The sequence below is a fragment of the Macrobrachium rosenbergii genome, chromosome 14 (genome assembly GCF_040412425.1).
Source record: "Macrobrachium rosenbergii isolate ZJJX-2024 chromosome 14, ASM4041242v1, whole genome shotgun sequence".
NCBI lineage: Eukaryota > Metazoa > Arthropoda > Malacostraca > Decapoda > Palaemonidae > Macrobrachium > Macrobrachium rosenbergii.
The window spans coordinates 54500224-54515650 of record NC_089754.1 but is presented as its reverse complement, the minus strand read 5'-3'; the positions used below and the strand labels follow the sequence as shown (position 1 = coordinate 54515650).

General features: G+C 38.1%; 2 protein-coding genes across 4 annotated transcripts in view; one reads left to right on the top strand and one right to left on the bottom strand.

The window, feature by feature from the left end:
- Positions 1 to 745: 745 nt before the first annotated feature.
- On the bottom strand, positions 746 to 8810 carry LOC136846156 (mitochondrial import receptor subunit TOM20 homolog). The gene is made up of 4 exons (XM_067116925.1): positions 8543 to 8810; positions 6044 to 6147; positions 2973 to 3140; positions 746 to 2573 (listed from the first exon to the last, which is right to left on the bottom strand). Exons 1-4 carry the CDS (start codon positions 8673 to 8675, stop codon positions 2520 to 2522), a joined length of 459 nt encoding a protein of 152 aa, XP_066973026.1. The 5' UTR covers positions 8676 to 8810; the 3' UTR covers positions 746 to 2519.
- Positions 8811 to 12761: 3951 nt separating this feature from the next.
- LOC136846158 (probable serine/threonine-protein kinase DDB_G0280133) overlaps positions 12762 to 15427 on the top strand; it is a 67127-nt gene continuing 64461 nt past the window's right edge. Inside the window, exon 1 of one of the 3 annotated variants that reach the window (XR_010855335.1) lies at positions 12762 to 13036. The gene's annotated coding sequence lies outside the window, so the exon portion shown is untranslated. The remainder of the gene's footprint in view (positions 13037 to 15427) is intronic. The other 2 variants (XM_067116934.1, XM_067116935.1) reach the window with 2 other exon arrangements.

Genomic DNA, 15427 nt, shown 5'->3' with positions numbered 1-15427 from the left:
TATATAGCTGGGAACATAGTTAAGATTACAGTGTTGGTGGTATTATAAAGCGTGTAAGCTCTTTCTCGTTAAAAGTTTCACAATTGCAAAATCATTTTTTTTGTATTAGTGTGAGTAGAGATGTTTTAGTGTGCACATCGTATACAAAAGGGTATGCATTGATTGTATACATATGAATAGAGAATTTGGCCACAGGCCAAGCACTGGGACCTATGAAGTCATTCAGCGCTGAAACAGAAATTGACAGTAAAAGTTTTGAAAGGTGTAACAGAGTAAAACCTCAAAGCAGTTGCATTATGAATCAATTGTTAGGAGAGGGTGGATAGCAAGATGGAAGAAAGAATATGAATGGAGGTACAGTAAAAGGAACGAAAGGGGTTGCAGCTAGGAGCCGAAGGCACGCTGCAAAGAACCCTAAGTAATGCCTACAGTGCACCGCACAAGGTGTACTGACGGCACTATGGGGTTAGCGACTGATAGAAATGACTGTGGCAACGTTGAAATGAACTCATGGAATCTAGTCCACGACTTTTGCAAGATGATCCCATCTCACAATTACAGCCATAGCATGAAAAGAAAAGAAAAGGAATATTTGTGACAACATTTTTTAGGACACACATAATAAACACTGTGACCGGTCCTTCTGAGAACAAATGTTCTTGAAGATCTACCAGTGCAATTAGATATCCATCCCCCAGGCAACACTTAATAAATACATGAGTGGGTACAGAAAAAAAAAAAGGAATTATACTCAAAAGTTTTATTTTCCTTAAATTAGCGGGCAGCTATGTACATATTTCCACTTAATGCTTGTGGCAGCATTACAAATGTATTCATTTGATTCTGAACCCACACTAATCAGAAATCAATTAGAAATCAACTCTAGTATTGTATCTGCCTTATATTGAAAGATATTCCTGACAAGTAAATTTGGAAAATGCCCTGTTTTTGTCCATCACACAAATGCAGTCTCAAGACCACAGAGTGAAGAATGCAAGGTACTGGTACTAGTATTCATAAGTTTTAGACTCCGTACCATTCCAGTTTTGTTTGACATCGTAAGTAGTACCAAACTGCATTCGTAAATTACAAAGCGCTAACTTGATGACTCATGACAAGGAAATTAATGTTGGTCTCTTTGCATGGGGTACCACTATTTCAGTATTCATGTGAAAACCATATAAAATCCTATGCTTTCGTAATGCTCTCAAAATAAATGTTACAACTGTACTTGGATACAGGTTACATGAAGCATTAGATAAACGCCTGAAACACATTAAACCAAACTTGACATCCAGTAAAAGAAATACAGGTACTATGCTATAAGCACAACGTTTCAAAATGCTGCAGCACGTGCGACGTGTAAAAGAACATTTACCACAAACGATGTGCCTCTTGCCTTTGAAAGGAGCTCACGTGAAATTGCCTCGAGAGAGAAATTTACAATGGTGAAAACTTGCTACCTTGGGACAAGAGTAAAATACCTATGAGAACAAGTGTGATTCCGACAGTAAATGTGGAGTAAAAAAGTAATAAGAGCAACACATTATTATGACAGTATAACTGGAATTCAATTGTTTAACAGCAAACTCTCTTTCTATGCTGTAAATCAAAGTGGTTGAACATTTTTAACAGTGATCTTTAACCATTTATATTTCACAAAGTATCTGAACTATTGATCCTGGTGATCAGCCTCCATGCACACTTGATAATTGCTATGGCATACCTGTGATGACTTCCTTCAACTTTATATACAGTATTTACACTACTGCATATACAGTATGTATATCCCATTATTCACCGAGTCATGCACCTCATATTTGTGCTCCATAAAAGGCTTGAACAATGAAATGTCTTTTAGGCCTACAACAAAACTGTACGACATTTCTATTTTTTCTATGAGGATGTGATTACATACAAAGAAAAAAATGTAAAAAGTGGCTTCTGTTTAAAGAATTAAAATGATGTGTGTTAACCAAAAAAAAAAAAATAAATAAAAATGGCTGCAATGCAAGGGGGAATTCTAGTTAACAAGCTTTACAACTAACATCCATTCTCTTTTATAACTGCAGTGAACATTTTCAAAGGATATGAAAAATGTGCTCCTGGAAAACAACTTCCATAAATAGGGCAGAAAGACTGAAGGATTGAAAATCAAACAGAAAAAAGGAAAGGAGTAATAAAGTCCTTATAAAAAGCAATACAAGAGAGTCAGTTGTATTTTTGGTGTAAAATCTCCGAGACTTCACCCTTACCAACAAAACTAGTGCTATAATCGTACATAATTTCCTCTCCTGTATAGTCAACAAAATTTTGTAACTGATAGTACACCAAGAATTTGGGAATTACAATGGGAATTTTTACATTATTTAACAAGAAAATGAAGGCAATTGTACAGTAATCACTTTCCGGGCTTCTTGAAGAAAGCACAAATAAAACAATACCACCTCTTGCACTAGTACTTAGAACACTTTTTTGGATGATGGTAACAATATGAATGCCACTGCTTATCTTGAACTTTATTCAACATCTTCGTCCACAACTTTGTTTCCACCAGCAGCCTGCAGTATGCTCTGCAATCAGTTCAAAAGACCAGTGAATACCTTGCCAAAGATTTTTTTTTTTTCAAGAATTAGGTAGCTAAAACTAGATTGCTCAATCACCAAAGAATGGACTGGATCATACAGCTGTTATGATTTGAATGCAAATGTCAAGGCAGTACTGTTTATTCAACCAATGGACTAGTGCACTGAGCATCTTGTAAAATAAAAATGTTTTTGTTCCACTATCTAAAACAGTTATCAAAACAAGGCTAAGAACTCTGTAAGATTTCAAAGAGGAATATCACTGACAAACTCAAATTTTGTTTATAATACCCATAAACAGGTATTTTGTATAACCTGTATGTCCCTAAACTTGAAGAGCAAACATCTGACCACTATTAGCTTTAAACTCAAAATTCCTTAACTCACCTCCCCAACAGCTGGTAACTTGTGTAACAGCAGCTGGAAGACCTGAGGCGGGAGTGTCTGCTGCAACACCTGCAAGAGTTGCTGGGGTTGCCCACAAACAGCCACTGCACGGCTTAAGTGCTCCACTCCTGCTTCAATTTCTCCCTGGGCTAAGAGCTCTTCCCCAGCCTGCAGTAATTATTTTAAAAAGATTATTCTCACAAATTCAACCACATATTTAGACACTGACATACAATTGTAAAGCCTAAAAACACACATGTAATTTTTTACATAAAATCAATTTTTTTCACTTCTACAATACTACCTTAATAAGGTAACAACAATCTCAAGACATGTCCCAGAGGAATAATTACACTTTTCCTCAGTGCAGATGCATCCAGATTTCTGAGTACCTCCCAGTGGTGGAAACTGTTCACTGTCTGTACATTCTGAACCAGCTACCACTTGGAGGGGTTGAGAAGGGGCAAATTTTTCATAAAATATTGGGTTTGCATATGGAAAAATGTTTCAACACATGACCCACTGCTTCATGTTAGCCTGAGTAATGTAGGTGGCCCCACCTTTTTCCAGTTTTAAGACATGAAATGACCTGCTGTTTACACAGGATCAACTGAAAATGAATTCATATACCTTCATGTTGTTCTTTGAAGAAAAATCTAATGAATGTGGATAGGAGACGCCAATCCAATTATGCTCAGAACTGAATTCACATTTGGTTGAACTTTTTAAAAGTTGTGGCTGACACAGTAGGTCCTCCCTAAATGTTACAACCCTAATGAATAAGCAGCAGCAAGGATCATAATGGTCATCAACTTACACCACTGGTAACAGTCTTTTGAGAAGGAGAGACGGCAGACACCTCCAGATTATGAGACAATATAAAATCATTGTCCATATCCTAATTTACTGGGTCTATGAGCGCCAAGAAATAATTTGGAGGTTGACTGTTCCCACTGGTAATAAGTAGGTTATCCTAAGGTGTAACCTAAAACTGATGAGATCCTGCACTCCTTTGGGGTTCAAGATGACCCAGATAAAAACTGACTACAAGAAATCTGCTTTGGGACAACCCCAGAGCCTCTACTCCTTTGCCTGTAGACACATGGAGGGTGATCTTGTTCCTGCCCTTATCGCAAAAGGAAGTTGTCGGGTAGAATTGTCTAACATAATGATGACAATTCTGCCTGGTTGCTTCTGGGCAAAGTCAACTGCCAAAAAAGAGAGCTATATACCGTAACAGGCTGCTACTGGATTTTACATTACCAGATGGACTTGATATGAAGATTGGCTGTGCCATGCTCCAATCTGGGGTTTAACAGGACTTTCTAGATCTTGACATAGACCCTAGGTTTTGAACAAATGCAACAGTTTGTTATCAATTTTAGTGGAGAAAGGCAAATTTCTCTTAATTATAACTGAATTGGCTCCAGGAGCTAACTAAGTCAAATGAAGATATGTTGAAATTTTTTTTTTTTTAAATCTTTGATGCTGAAGAAGCCTTGTCTAGTGGGTGTAGTACCCCACCAACAAAATATGTCGCTGTAAGCCTGAACTTGACTCACCACAAAAACCAAGGGTATTTTCTTAGGAGATGGAATTTTACTCAAAAGTATGTGTCATTCAGGAAGATGCCCCTCTGAATGGAACGAGGGTCTTTATTACCCACAGAACTCCTATGTTCTCTCAATGAGCCACTCTCTAAAGACTAGACCCCACAGGACACTGACATGACCAATGGTAGAAGTCACTTTCACATAAAAAAAAAATAACAAAAACCCTCAAGGCATGCTTCTTACCTCATCTTGGCTGAAAGGGTGAACACTGATGTTCTGAAAGGATAAGACCCCCTGCCTGAGGTACAAGGGGGCATACAATAATTCCTTTAGCCTCTTTGGAAGGGTGAACTAAGTAATGTTCCTCTTACTGCAGTATCCCAGAGGATGAGAGATCTTAGTACTATAGTGATTTTTGTGGAACTCATACATTCCTAGCTGTTGTGATATCCAGATGCTCTGAAAATTGTTTCAACAGATTTACTAGGTAATCTGCATAGTAAAAATCGAAGTCAGAGGAAATTAATAAATTAAGACTTCAGCATGGCATCCTTTTTCTTCAGCACGTAGTTGGCAAGCACACCAGCTGATATTTTCATATTTAAAACAGCTCACCTGAGAGAAGCTACAAGTCTTCTGTCATTGGGGATGTCGACCATGTTGACATTTAGTCCCTCTAAGCATTTGCATTCAATGAGGGTGTCCAGAACCCAACTCCTGCCTGTCTGAGAGCACCAACAGTAACCTCAAAAATCTCTCATTACTGCCTGCATGGGGGAGGGAGGTGGGCGGGACAATATGTGATGAAAGACTGAGTATTTATAGAAAAGTCTGAATCGAGTTTCAAGGAAAGAAAAGGTAGCAGGGTCAGCATTCAGTTATCAAAGGTGGTTTGATACTCAAAAAACCTAAATGAATGAAGGCAGTCATAATGAACAAGTCATCACCAGCAGTCGTCACCTGTCCTTCAACTCAACATGAAAGTTCTGCCTCTTTTCTATCAATGCTACACTCAGCACTTTGGCAGGCTTTACGGAATATTACTAGTGGATGAGGAAAAGGGGAGATGTGTGGTGCCTCTTATTGAGACATACTGAAAGTTAAACCCCTTCCTCTAAAAATTCCCTTTAGAAATGAAATTTCAAAAAAATTCTAAAGTAATGATGTGCTAACAAACACACATGCACAGAGTCAATGACCACCAAACAGGAACAGGCAATCAATGAGTTTTGGAGAAAATGCAGAGTAAACAATCTTATGGTAAGCCCCAGATTAAAATGTCATACTTTAAAAATAATATTCATATAAATTCATCTAGTCAAAATGATAGCTATTCGTACTTAAATTTTGTGTATCATAATCTTTACCTAAACATGAAAAATTAACATGTCATTACTGTTAAAATTACTGTAGGTTTCCTTACTTGTTTATTTTCACTAAAGGACAACTTTGCTTTAAGGACTACTTACCTAAAAATTCTTGAAGTTCTTTTTAATGTGATAATTGCCAATGACTCACCTGAACCTGAGCAAGGAAGAACTTTTGTACAGCCTCCTGGTCCTTCAAGTTAGGCCATGTAACAGAACCACCGGAACTGCCCCCTGCTTTGTTGGCTTTACGACCTAAAATTTAAAGATAGAAAATTTAAGAATAAGAAATACAATAAGGAAATAAATATATGATCTCTTCAAATAATCACCATAATTCTACACATACATCAGCATTACTTATTTAATCTACTTTTACTCGTGCATTCTTCAAATCATCTATTTCCAGGTTGACACAGTAGCATCTTTAGATCGGTTCAACCTAAAGGGATCAAGCACTGCCAGTTGTTGATCTTATCTTGGGTAAAATATACTATTCATCTTGTTTGCTTAAGTCTTTAGTAATCCAACAAAATACTTGTTCCCAGGAGAATGCAGAAAACTGATTAATGTAGCTCATTAAATGGTGATTGCAGCCTATTCTTCCTTGTGAAATGTGAAAGGCAACTTAGACCAGGGCCAATTGAGAATGGCGGACACAGGTTCCACCAACAAAATTGAACCTAACCTTTCCCAGAATCCTGTGTTTTGATCTTATAAAACCTAACCTGACTTAGGGCGCTGTGCCCTGACCTGGCAGGGAGACTTTGCTTCTCCCTGGACCCTCCCCCCTTAAGTAAAACTAAACATTGGAAACATGGACTAAGCTTATGCTCGGAGGTAGTGTTAGAGCCTGCTACTGTTTGTTCTGCAAACTAGCCTAGCCCTATTTGCAAGTGACATCTTTACTGTTCACAGAAGTGGGTGTTCTACCCAATTTTCAAGTCTCCATTTGATCTTTCCAACAGTTTTGGTACCTCTCCAACCTCCTTTTTTTGTCGTGGTGGTCTACTGGCTGGTAAAGCCAAATGCCCTATGGGAAATGTTAATGGAATTTCAGTCAAGAAAAGCTAATCTAGCTTACAAGATTGGCACTGGAACATAAAATTTAGGCCAAAGGCCAAGAACGGGGAGTGGGACCTATGAGGTCATGAAAATCACAGTAATGCAGGTTTTAAAGGTGTAACAGGAGGAAATTCTTGCTGTTGCACTATGAAACCATAGTTAGGGGAAGGTGGAAAGTAAGATGGAAGGGAGATACTATGAACCGAGAGGTACAGAAAAATGAAGGAATGGGGTTGCAGCTAGGGTCCGAAGCGATGCTGCAAAGAATGATAACTAATGCCTACAGTGCACTGCGTGAGGTGTACCGACAGCACTAAACCCCCAACAGGGTATAATCCATGCTAGTCTATAACACTGAGGCATTGGCTAGCACTCGACTGTATAGCATGGAGGAACCTATGGTAGACGGAATTTGTAGTTAGGTTATACCGCAGAGACGTTGAAAAATCCGCCTAAAACCCATTTAATAAATTACACTAAGGAAAAAGTCGTTCGGAAACAGGTTCAACGAATTCCACCAAGGAAGAAGTCGTTCAGAAACAGGTTCAATGAATTCCACCAAGGAAGAAGTCGTTCGGAAGCAGGTTCAATGAATTCCACCAAGGTAAAAGTCGTTCGAAAACAGGTTCAACGAATTCCACCAAGGTAAAAGTCGTTCGAAAACAGGTTCAATGAATTCCACCAAGGAAGAAGTCGTTCGGAAACAGGTTCAACGAATTCCACCAAGGAAGAAGTCGTTCGGAAACAGGTTCAACGAATTCCACCAAGGAAGAAGTCGTTCGGAAGCAGGTTCAATGAATTCCACCAAGGAAGAAGTCGTTCGGAAACAGGTTCAATGAATTCCACCAAGGAAGAAGTCGTTCGGAAGCAGGTTCAATGAATTCCACCAAGGAAGAAGTCGTTCGGAAACAGGTTCAACGAATTCCACCAAGGAAGAAGTCGTTCGGAAACAGGTTCAATGAATTCCACCAAGGAAGAAGTCGTTCGAAAACAGGTTCAATGAATTCCACCAAGGAAGAAGTCGTTCGGAAACAGGTTCAAAATTCCACCAAGGAAGAAGTCGTTCGAAACAGGTTCAACGAATTCCACCAAGGAAGAAGTCGTTCGGAAGCAGAATTCGTTCGGAAACAGGTTCAACGAATTCCACCAAGGAAGAAGTCGTTCGGAAGCAGGTTCAATGAATTCCACCAAGGAAGAAGTCGTTCGAAACAGGTTCAACGAATTCCACCAAGGAAGAAGTCGTTCGGAAGCAGGTTCAACGAATTCCACCAAGGTAAAAGTCGTTCGAAAACAGGTTCAACGAATTCCACCAAGGTAAAAGTCGTTCGAAAACAGGTTCAACGAATTCCACCAACGAAAAAGTCGTTCGGAAACAAATTCAAAGGCCATTAAAAGATCGAGACCATTCCTGCTTAGTGACGGCTACTACGCCAACGGAAACGTTACCACCGACACTTAAAACTATACCCTAACCTTATATGCACCACTTTCCGAGGACCGACCTGCAGGAGGTCCTCGAAGGCCTGAAATACGATTAAAAAGCCACAAATACTCAAGAACAAACGAGTGAAAAGGGAGAACTTACGACGTTCACGCAGCTTCTTCTTGAAATTAGGATCGCTGCGTCTTCTCTGGTCAAAATAGATGCAGTACCCTATAAATAACGCTCCGGCCACGCCTGCACAAATCCCCAGTGTTCCCCTGGAAATCATGGTCATAGCATAAGAGTTCAGCTCGGGTGATTCGGCACTCAAATTAGGGGATTTTCAAGTGGAAATGAAGCCCGCACCCGTTCACCCACGGGTCGGTAAACAAGAGAATTCCGCCACCGCCGGCAATGAGATGCATGTCTCAGTGTAAAATCTGAGTTTTGCAGTAATTAGGGTGTCCAATAATCAATTATTGGCGTCTCTAATAATCAATTAACGAGGTGATTTAAGCTGTATCGTGTAATTTTACTAATTCGACAAGGTAAAACGACTGTAGGCGTGTTTTCGTTATTTCTTGGTTAAGCTGTAGTTGAAATTCATGGCGTGAGCAGGTGAGGCAAAGCCAGAATGTAGCTTAAACCTTATATTAACATCTGAAAATCCTTTGTTGGAATGTCTTTCTGTGTAACAATGGCGAATGTATTTCATTTGTTCATAAAGGGTAATAAATCAGGAAAGCTGGAGAAAAGACAGACGTCTCTCTGTCTGAAACCTCGAAAAGTTCATACTTATTTCTATTTTACTCATGAATTCCACCTTTTAAAGGAAGATTTAATTCCACTATGTAACATAATGGTTCTCTAGTATTTTGGTATTTGCAGGTTTTCTTGTCTGTAAATGTGCATTAGTGCTTTTAGTTACTCTGAAATGGTTAATATGGTAAAACTAAGAAAAAGGTTTATGAATTTTTCCACCTCGTAAGCGCCGTTCTACTAATTCAGGTTATGGCCACCGAAAATAATATTATGCAAACGACCAAACAGAAACAGTTCGGCTGTTGGATACATTGTTATTTATAACTTATTGGATGACACTGATCATTTTAGATATTGTTTACTTTAGGCTCTTTATAGGCCTACACAGTTAAAACATTCTATTCCAAAATCAAGAAAATAATAAAGATGGATAGAGATAAGACTGTATATATAGGACAAAACTGCATGGCATATAGTTTAGGTAACATACATAATAACAGCAATCGAAAAGAAGTTCCTGGTAAACTACTTGTACAAATTTTCCATCCACATGCCGAGCCAAAACAGGTCAGCTTCAGAGAAAAATTTCAGCTGCCTTTTCCTAACGCTGGTGACCTCTTAGAGCAACCTGGTAGACGAGCATGGTTTTTATATAAAACACCCTTGCCATCCCTTATCTCTCTCTCACACACACACACACACACACTAACGGTATTATAGATATGGCTGGCGCTCAAGTACTGTCAAAGTTTGATCGTTATTTTAAGAAAGGTAAAATTCCATAGCTTCTTAACAATATCTAATATGTTGGTGCTATCGTAAAAAGTCTTCTTCTTCTAGAAATATTAAAGATGTGAACATATCCTGCTCTTCCTCCACATTAAGTTGAGTGTTTCATTCATGACATTTCTGTTTGACAATGTCTGTATTATATACATTTTTGCATGAATGTGTGAAAAAAAATTTTTTCTATTATTGACACATCTGTTGCACCTTGATGAATCTGTGCATGGGAGAAGCCGTTTCAATATTTAAATTCTTATCGAATTATTATAGATAAGAGTTTCCGTCTCAGTGAAGGTTATTTGTAGGTTATGTGTGTATATTTTGTCGTGGGAATGATATACAACTTGTTTTTAATGTGTATCATCAAACCAGTGCGATAATGCAGTGCACTGTTATATGTGTAATATCGGCTCATCATTTCACACAAGAATCTAGTCGGATGTTGTGTTTCAGGAGTCATTCCAAACATGGATCTTTGAAGTCAGTGTGTCATTAGAAGGCAAATCCATTATAATAATGAAAACAGATTTGACATACCTGACCAATGATGTTAGAACGACATGCGTTAGTGACTAATGAATTCATTCAGTCAGTTGAGGTAACTGACGAATGGTTTGCGTTCAGAATTTTCAAATGGTGATTTTTCATTATGTTATTATTTAAAGTTCCGTATCTGTATTCATCTTATTTTTTATTTATTTGCTTTTGCTTTTCGCCTTTTATTCCGTTATTGTCCATTATGTTTTTGTTTGTTATTTCCTTGCTAGTTTGATTTAAAAAATGGCATCTTTTTGCCACTGTCATTATTTTTACCCTTGGTTGTTCTTAATATTTTTCTCTTCATATTTCCTGTCTATCTAGAGACCAGATTAAAATGTGAAAACGCTGAATGATTCTTATAAGTATTTAGTTAACGAGTTTGCTGAACAAATCATATTATTGGAACACGAGAAGCACTGAACAGAAGTTGAAAGTTGGAGGTCAATCTATGCATATGTTAAGCTGGTAAAAGTTAGCCATCAGATACTGGAAGTTGAACCAGCATGCGGCAATGTCTGTGAACGGGGTTTATCTTTAAAATGATGCAATTCTTTCACAGGAAGACTGTTAGGAGAGGTTGGAAAGTAAGATGGACGAAAGATAATGTGAATGGAGGTAGCGCTAGATGATTGAAAGGGGTTGCACCTAGGGGCTGAAGGGATGCTCCAGAGATTAAGACTTCCTTTGCTGAAAGTGTTGGATTTCGTGGAGAAGTGATAAATGTTGTGCTTTGCAGGCCACTTCAGTTGTGCTGTATATTACAATGCTCAGATTTTATGCTGAGATGTAATTATTAGATTAACTAAAGAAAGTTAAGATATAAGATTCATGGGAGTATAGACCCACAAAACACTATTTTGAATGATGGTAAATTACCAAAATTTTCCCTCTAGACACGTTTTCCTCACTTTTATCCCCACCTGACCCAAGGCTTCAGCACCTTAAGAACATAGAACAAATTACAGATATTTTCTCCAGAAACCCCCCAGCAGAAAATATAAATAAGTTTTTGAAAAATGAATGAGAGGAACCAATAGCAAATAAGATAAACGCTACTTGTAGCTTCCTTAACAGACTGAAACTGCAAAAAATTTTCCATGACGTCATGTTCCACGAAAAATGATGAGGCATAAGCCTGGTACACCCTAACAGCCAGAACAGTGAGAAAATAAGTATACTGCAAACTTTAAAAACCACGGTTAACTAATACCTATATTGTCATTCCTGTCGAAAATTATTGAAAGAATATTACATCAGTAGCTTGCTGAACAAATTAAAAAGAGCAGCCTAGCTAGAAAACCAGCCAGCCTTCAGAAAAATAACTGAAGCAGTGTTGCGCTCTGTGATAAAAGACCTCTTGAAATAGTAAACAATGAAGACTGTGCAATATTAATGCTATAGTCAGTGGTGCAACATTTGATGCAGTAGTTCACGGGTGTTTGATACAGCAATTGAAATGGTTATTCTTAGAAAATAACAGAAAACTTTTAAAGCAAAAATCGAAAATCTGCACAAATAACTCTGTCAAGTGGAGAGCCATAATGTAGTACTGCCAACAATAAGTATTGTGAGAAAAACATGAAGCAATGTGCACATGGACAGTTGAATTGAAATTATTGTGACTAAAATAGGCAATTTAATAAAGAACGTAAAGAGTTAGATGAAAGGACGATAAAAGAGGAATGATGAAAACAAAACTTATGCTAACAGGGTGAAAAAGAAACGTGGAGATATTTGATATCGATATAGTAAACATGAATGATTACACTCGCAAATAATAGACAGTGAGCAACCCATGAGTATACATTGATATCTACCAAGACATGTCAGAATACTAAATGTATTGAAAACAGCATATATTAAACAAAGATATATAACTTTCTTTCAGAGAAATATTTAAATAATGGATAAGCTAAGAGGACAGTCTTGGTGAAATGTGTTGTTTTGCCCTTGTATGCAACGTTACAATGTTAATGCCTAGTGTATTCTGTAATGTGAGCTACGGTACATATCATGGGGAAAAAAATACCTCGCTATGGTGCCAAATGAAAATTATGTGCATTTTATATTAATAGATTTAGATTCGTACCGATAAAGCTATTTCTTTCTAAGAGCAGCTATTAGGCTACGAAAGCACTAAGTCGGATAACAAAGATATATGATTAATATTGCTTGATATATAAATGTATTTTGTTGAACAAGAACACTGGCGGTTGTGGGGAATTTTGAATTCCGCGGCATGAGTGACCCCGCCCACTTACTCAAAGTTCCAAAATCTTTTGAGTTGAATTGCTTTTTAATCATTCCTGGGGCGGCGAGGAATGAACGCACAAATCAGAATAGAAATATTTGTAAAGAATCTTTGCAACCACGTATGCCAGGGGCGAAACAGAAGACCTAACGAAAATATAAAAATAATTTTGGGTGGGAATCGGCTTCTGTGTTGTTTACATGCAAATGGCGAAGATAGCGTCGAACGAGAACCTTTATGTCTTTCACATCAAATTGTCGCGAACCGAAGGCTTCAATTAGCTTTTAGCTCACGCCCCTAGGTCTTGGGCAACCCAGGTAAAGTGTCAATATTGCCTCTAGCTTGAAGTAACTCTCGCAAGTCGGTGAAATTTGTTAATGTAATATGTGTGGGAATGGCAACCACATTTTCAAACGGCCCGAGACTATTGCTGTTTGCTGGGTTCCAATTAATGTTTATTTACGTCGTTTATGACATATCGTTGACATGTCATGTCATGAGGGGGGCGTGGTCGTAATTGCCGTAATAGTTCACGTTTGGCCCCATGACGTGACCGTGTGCTAGGGGGGCATCGTAATAAGTTTCAAGGTCAAGAACAGGAGCTGGGCATACGAGGGGCCAGAATCCTGTTGTCTGTTGGATGATGATTTTGGCTTCTGCATGATTTTAAGTTGCCACGACTGGTCTTTCTCTCTCCCCCCCTTTTTTTTAGGGGGGGGGGTCGGGGCGACGGTCGTTTAGCTATGAATGGGAAGCAGTTGTTGCCTTGTTTAGAGTTTCTGTAGTTCCGTTTTTCCTTTTTCCCCCGACGTGATGAAGGGACAATGGTGGGACAGTTCCCTAGGTTATGACGACAGCCCAGTGGCCCTTTGTTAGCCCGGAATTGGTGAATCGGGAATACTTTCTCGTTTGGAATCAATTCCCTCTGAGGCATATTCTAATGTTATATATTTAAGCATATCAATTTGTAGATGCAGCATAGGAGATGGTTTAATATGACATGTCTTAGTCTGCAAGGTTAGGTCAGTTGTAGGAAGTAATTCTTTGGCCACATTAACCAAAACCATTTGTCAAAAAGGGGAAAAAAAAAAGAAAATGGACTGATTCCAACAGACAATCATTCTTAAAAAACAAAATTCTTGTTATAAAAGGATAGAGTAGAAAAGGACATACTTGTTGATCAATTGGGCCATATGCCAGCACTGGCTCTTGCTCCTGGAGTAGCCTAAGATTAAATTAAAAGACCGGCCTAGTCATTTCTTTTATCTATTAGTGGCCATGTTAACCTAAACCTTTTAAATTTTAAAAAAATGGACTGATTCCAAAAGACAAGCATTCTTAAACAAAAAATTTCTGATTGTCAAGGGGCAGTAGGAAAGAACATACTTGTTGATTAATTGGGCCGTATGCCAGCACTGTCTCTTGCTCCTGGAGTAGCCTAAGATAATATAAGTGCCCAGCAAATTCTTTTAGCTATTAGTAAGGGTGTAGGATAGGCTAGGCTACATCCTGTTTCTTAGGTAATAAGGCTTCAAACTATTAAATATCAGATGGTTTTGCATATCAGTATTGTAGGCATATTAGGCTCAAGGTTACAATTGACTGGAGCCTAACTTGACCTGGGCAAAATGTTGCATAACTTGTCTGCAGCCTTGGTATTCATTTCTTTTCTCTCATTTTTTTATCTAAATTTTCTCATTTTCATAGTAGCCTTTACTAGTCTATTTTACTTTTATATAATATTGATAATTGTATACTAGATAATCTTGTAAAACTGTATGGAGAAAGATCAGTAATGCTCTTAATATCTCACCAGATTCACAAACAATATAGTTTTCTGACTGCCAGACATGTTTTATGCATTTTTGAACTGTGGATGCTAATCGCTTTTCACAGCCTCTTTTATATAACAGTTATGGAGGGACCCTTGTGAGAAACTGAGATTTTTGGGTGCAGACCAAAATGAGTGAATTGCACCAACACAAATGGTCAAAATTGAATAAACCACAAAATAATTTGTAACATTTACAAGTCACATTATAAAGTATAAAGATATTAAAAGGCCAGTCGCAGGGATGGAAGGGATTACTTGTAGATGGCTCTTCACGTGTGCTTCTCTGGTCTTGTGTGGTTGAGTCAGGGCTTCCTCCACGTTCATTGTGTACTGTGCAGTATAAGATCCTTAGATTATTTACATGTATACACGGGGTTCAAATGCTATAGGCCTTTTTACAGTACTTACGAGTGCCAGGATGACTGTTTGAATGTGATCATGTTGCACTCAGGTTTAGTGGGTTGCCACAGACTAAGACTTGTTTATACAGTATATGATAGCAATATACTCAGTCACCTTGAGTGTCCATATTCAACCCTATGCTTTTCTTGGAGCTCTTGAAGCCAATTCATTCTACCATCTCATTTGATGTGTGTGCAGTGCTGAGCCGTGCATATGCAAACAGGATGTTTGTGCTGTGGTTTTCTTACATATGATACTGTACTCACAAGAGATATTCTTTTTCATTTACTAGTGCTTGCTTGCTAGCTCATTTAATCATGTTTGCAGCATTAAGTTCAGTTTTGTACTCAAGTTTTAATTCTCATACCACAATTTGAGAGGTTACAAACTTACGTAAAATTGTTGTCATGCAAAAGTATGTGGGTTGATGGGCCACAATTTTGAGTCATGTTTTTCCTTTTTTTTTTTTTTT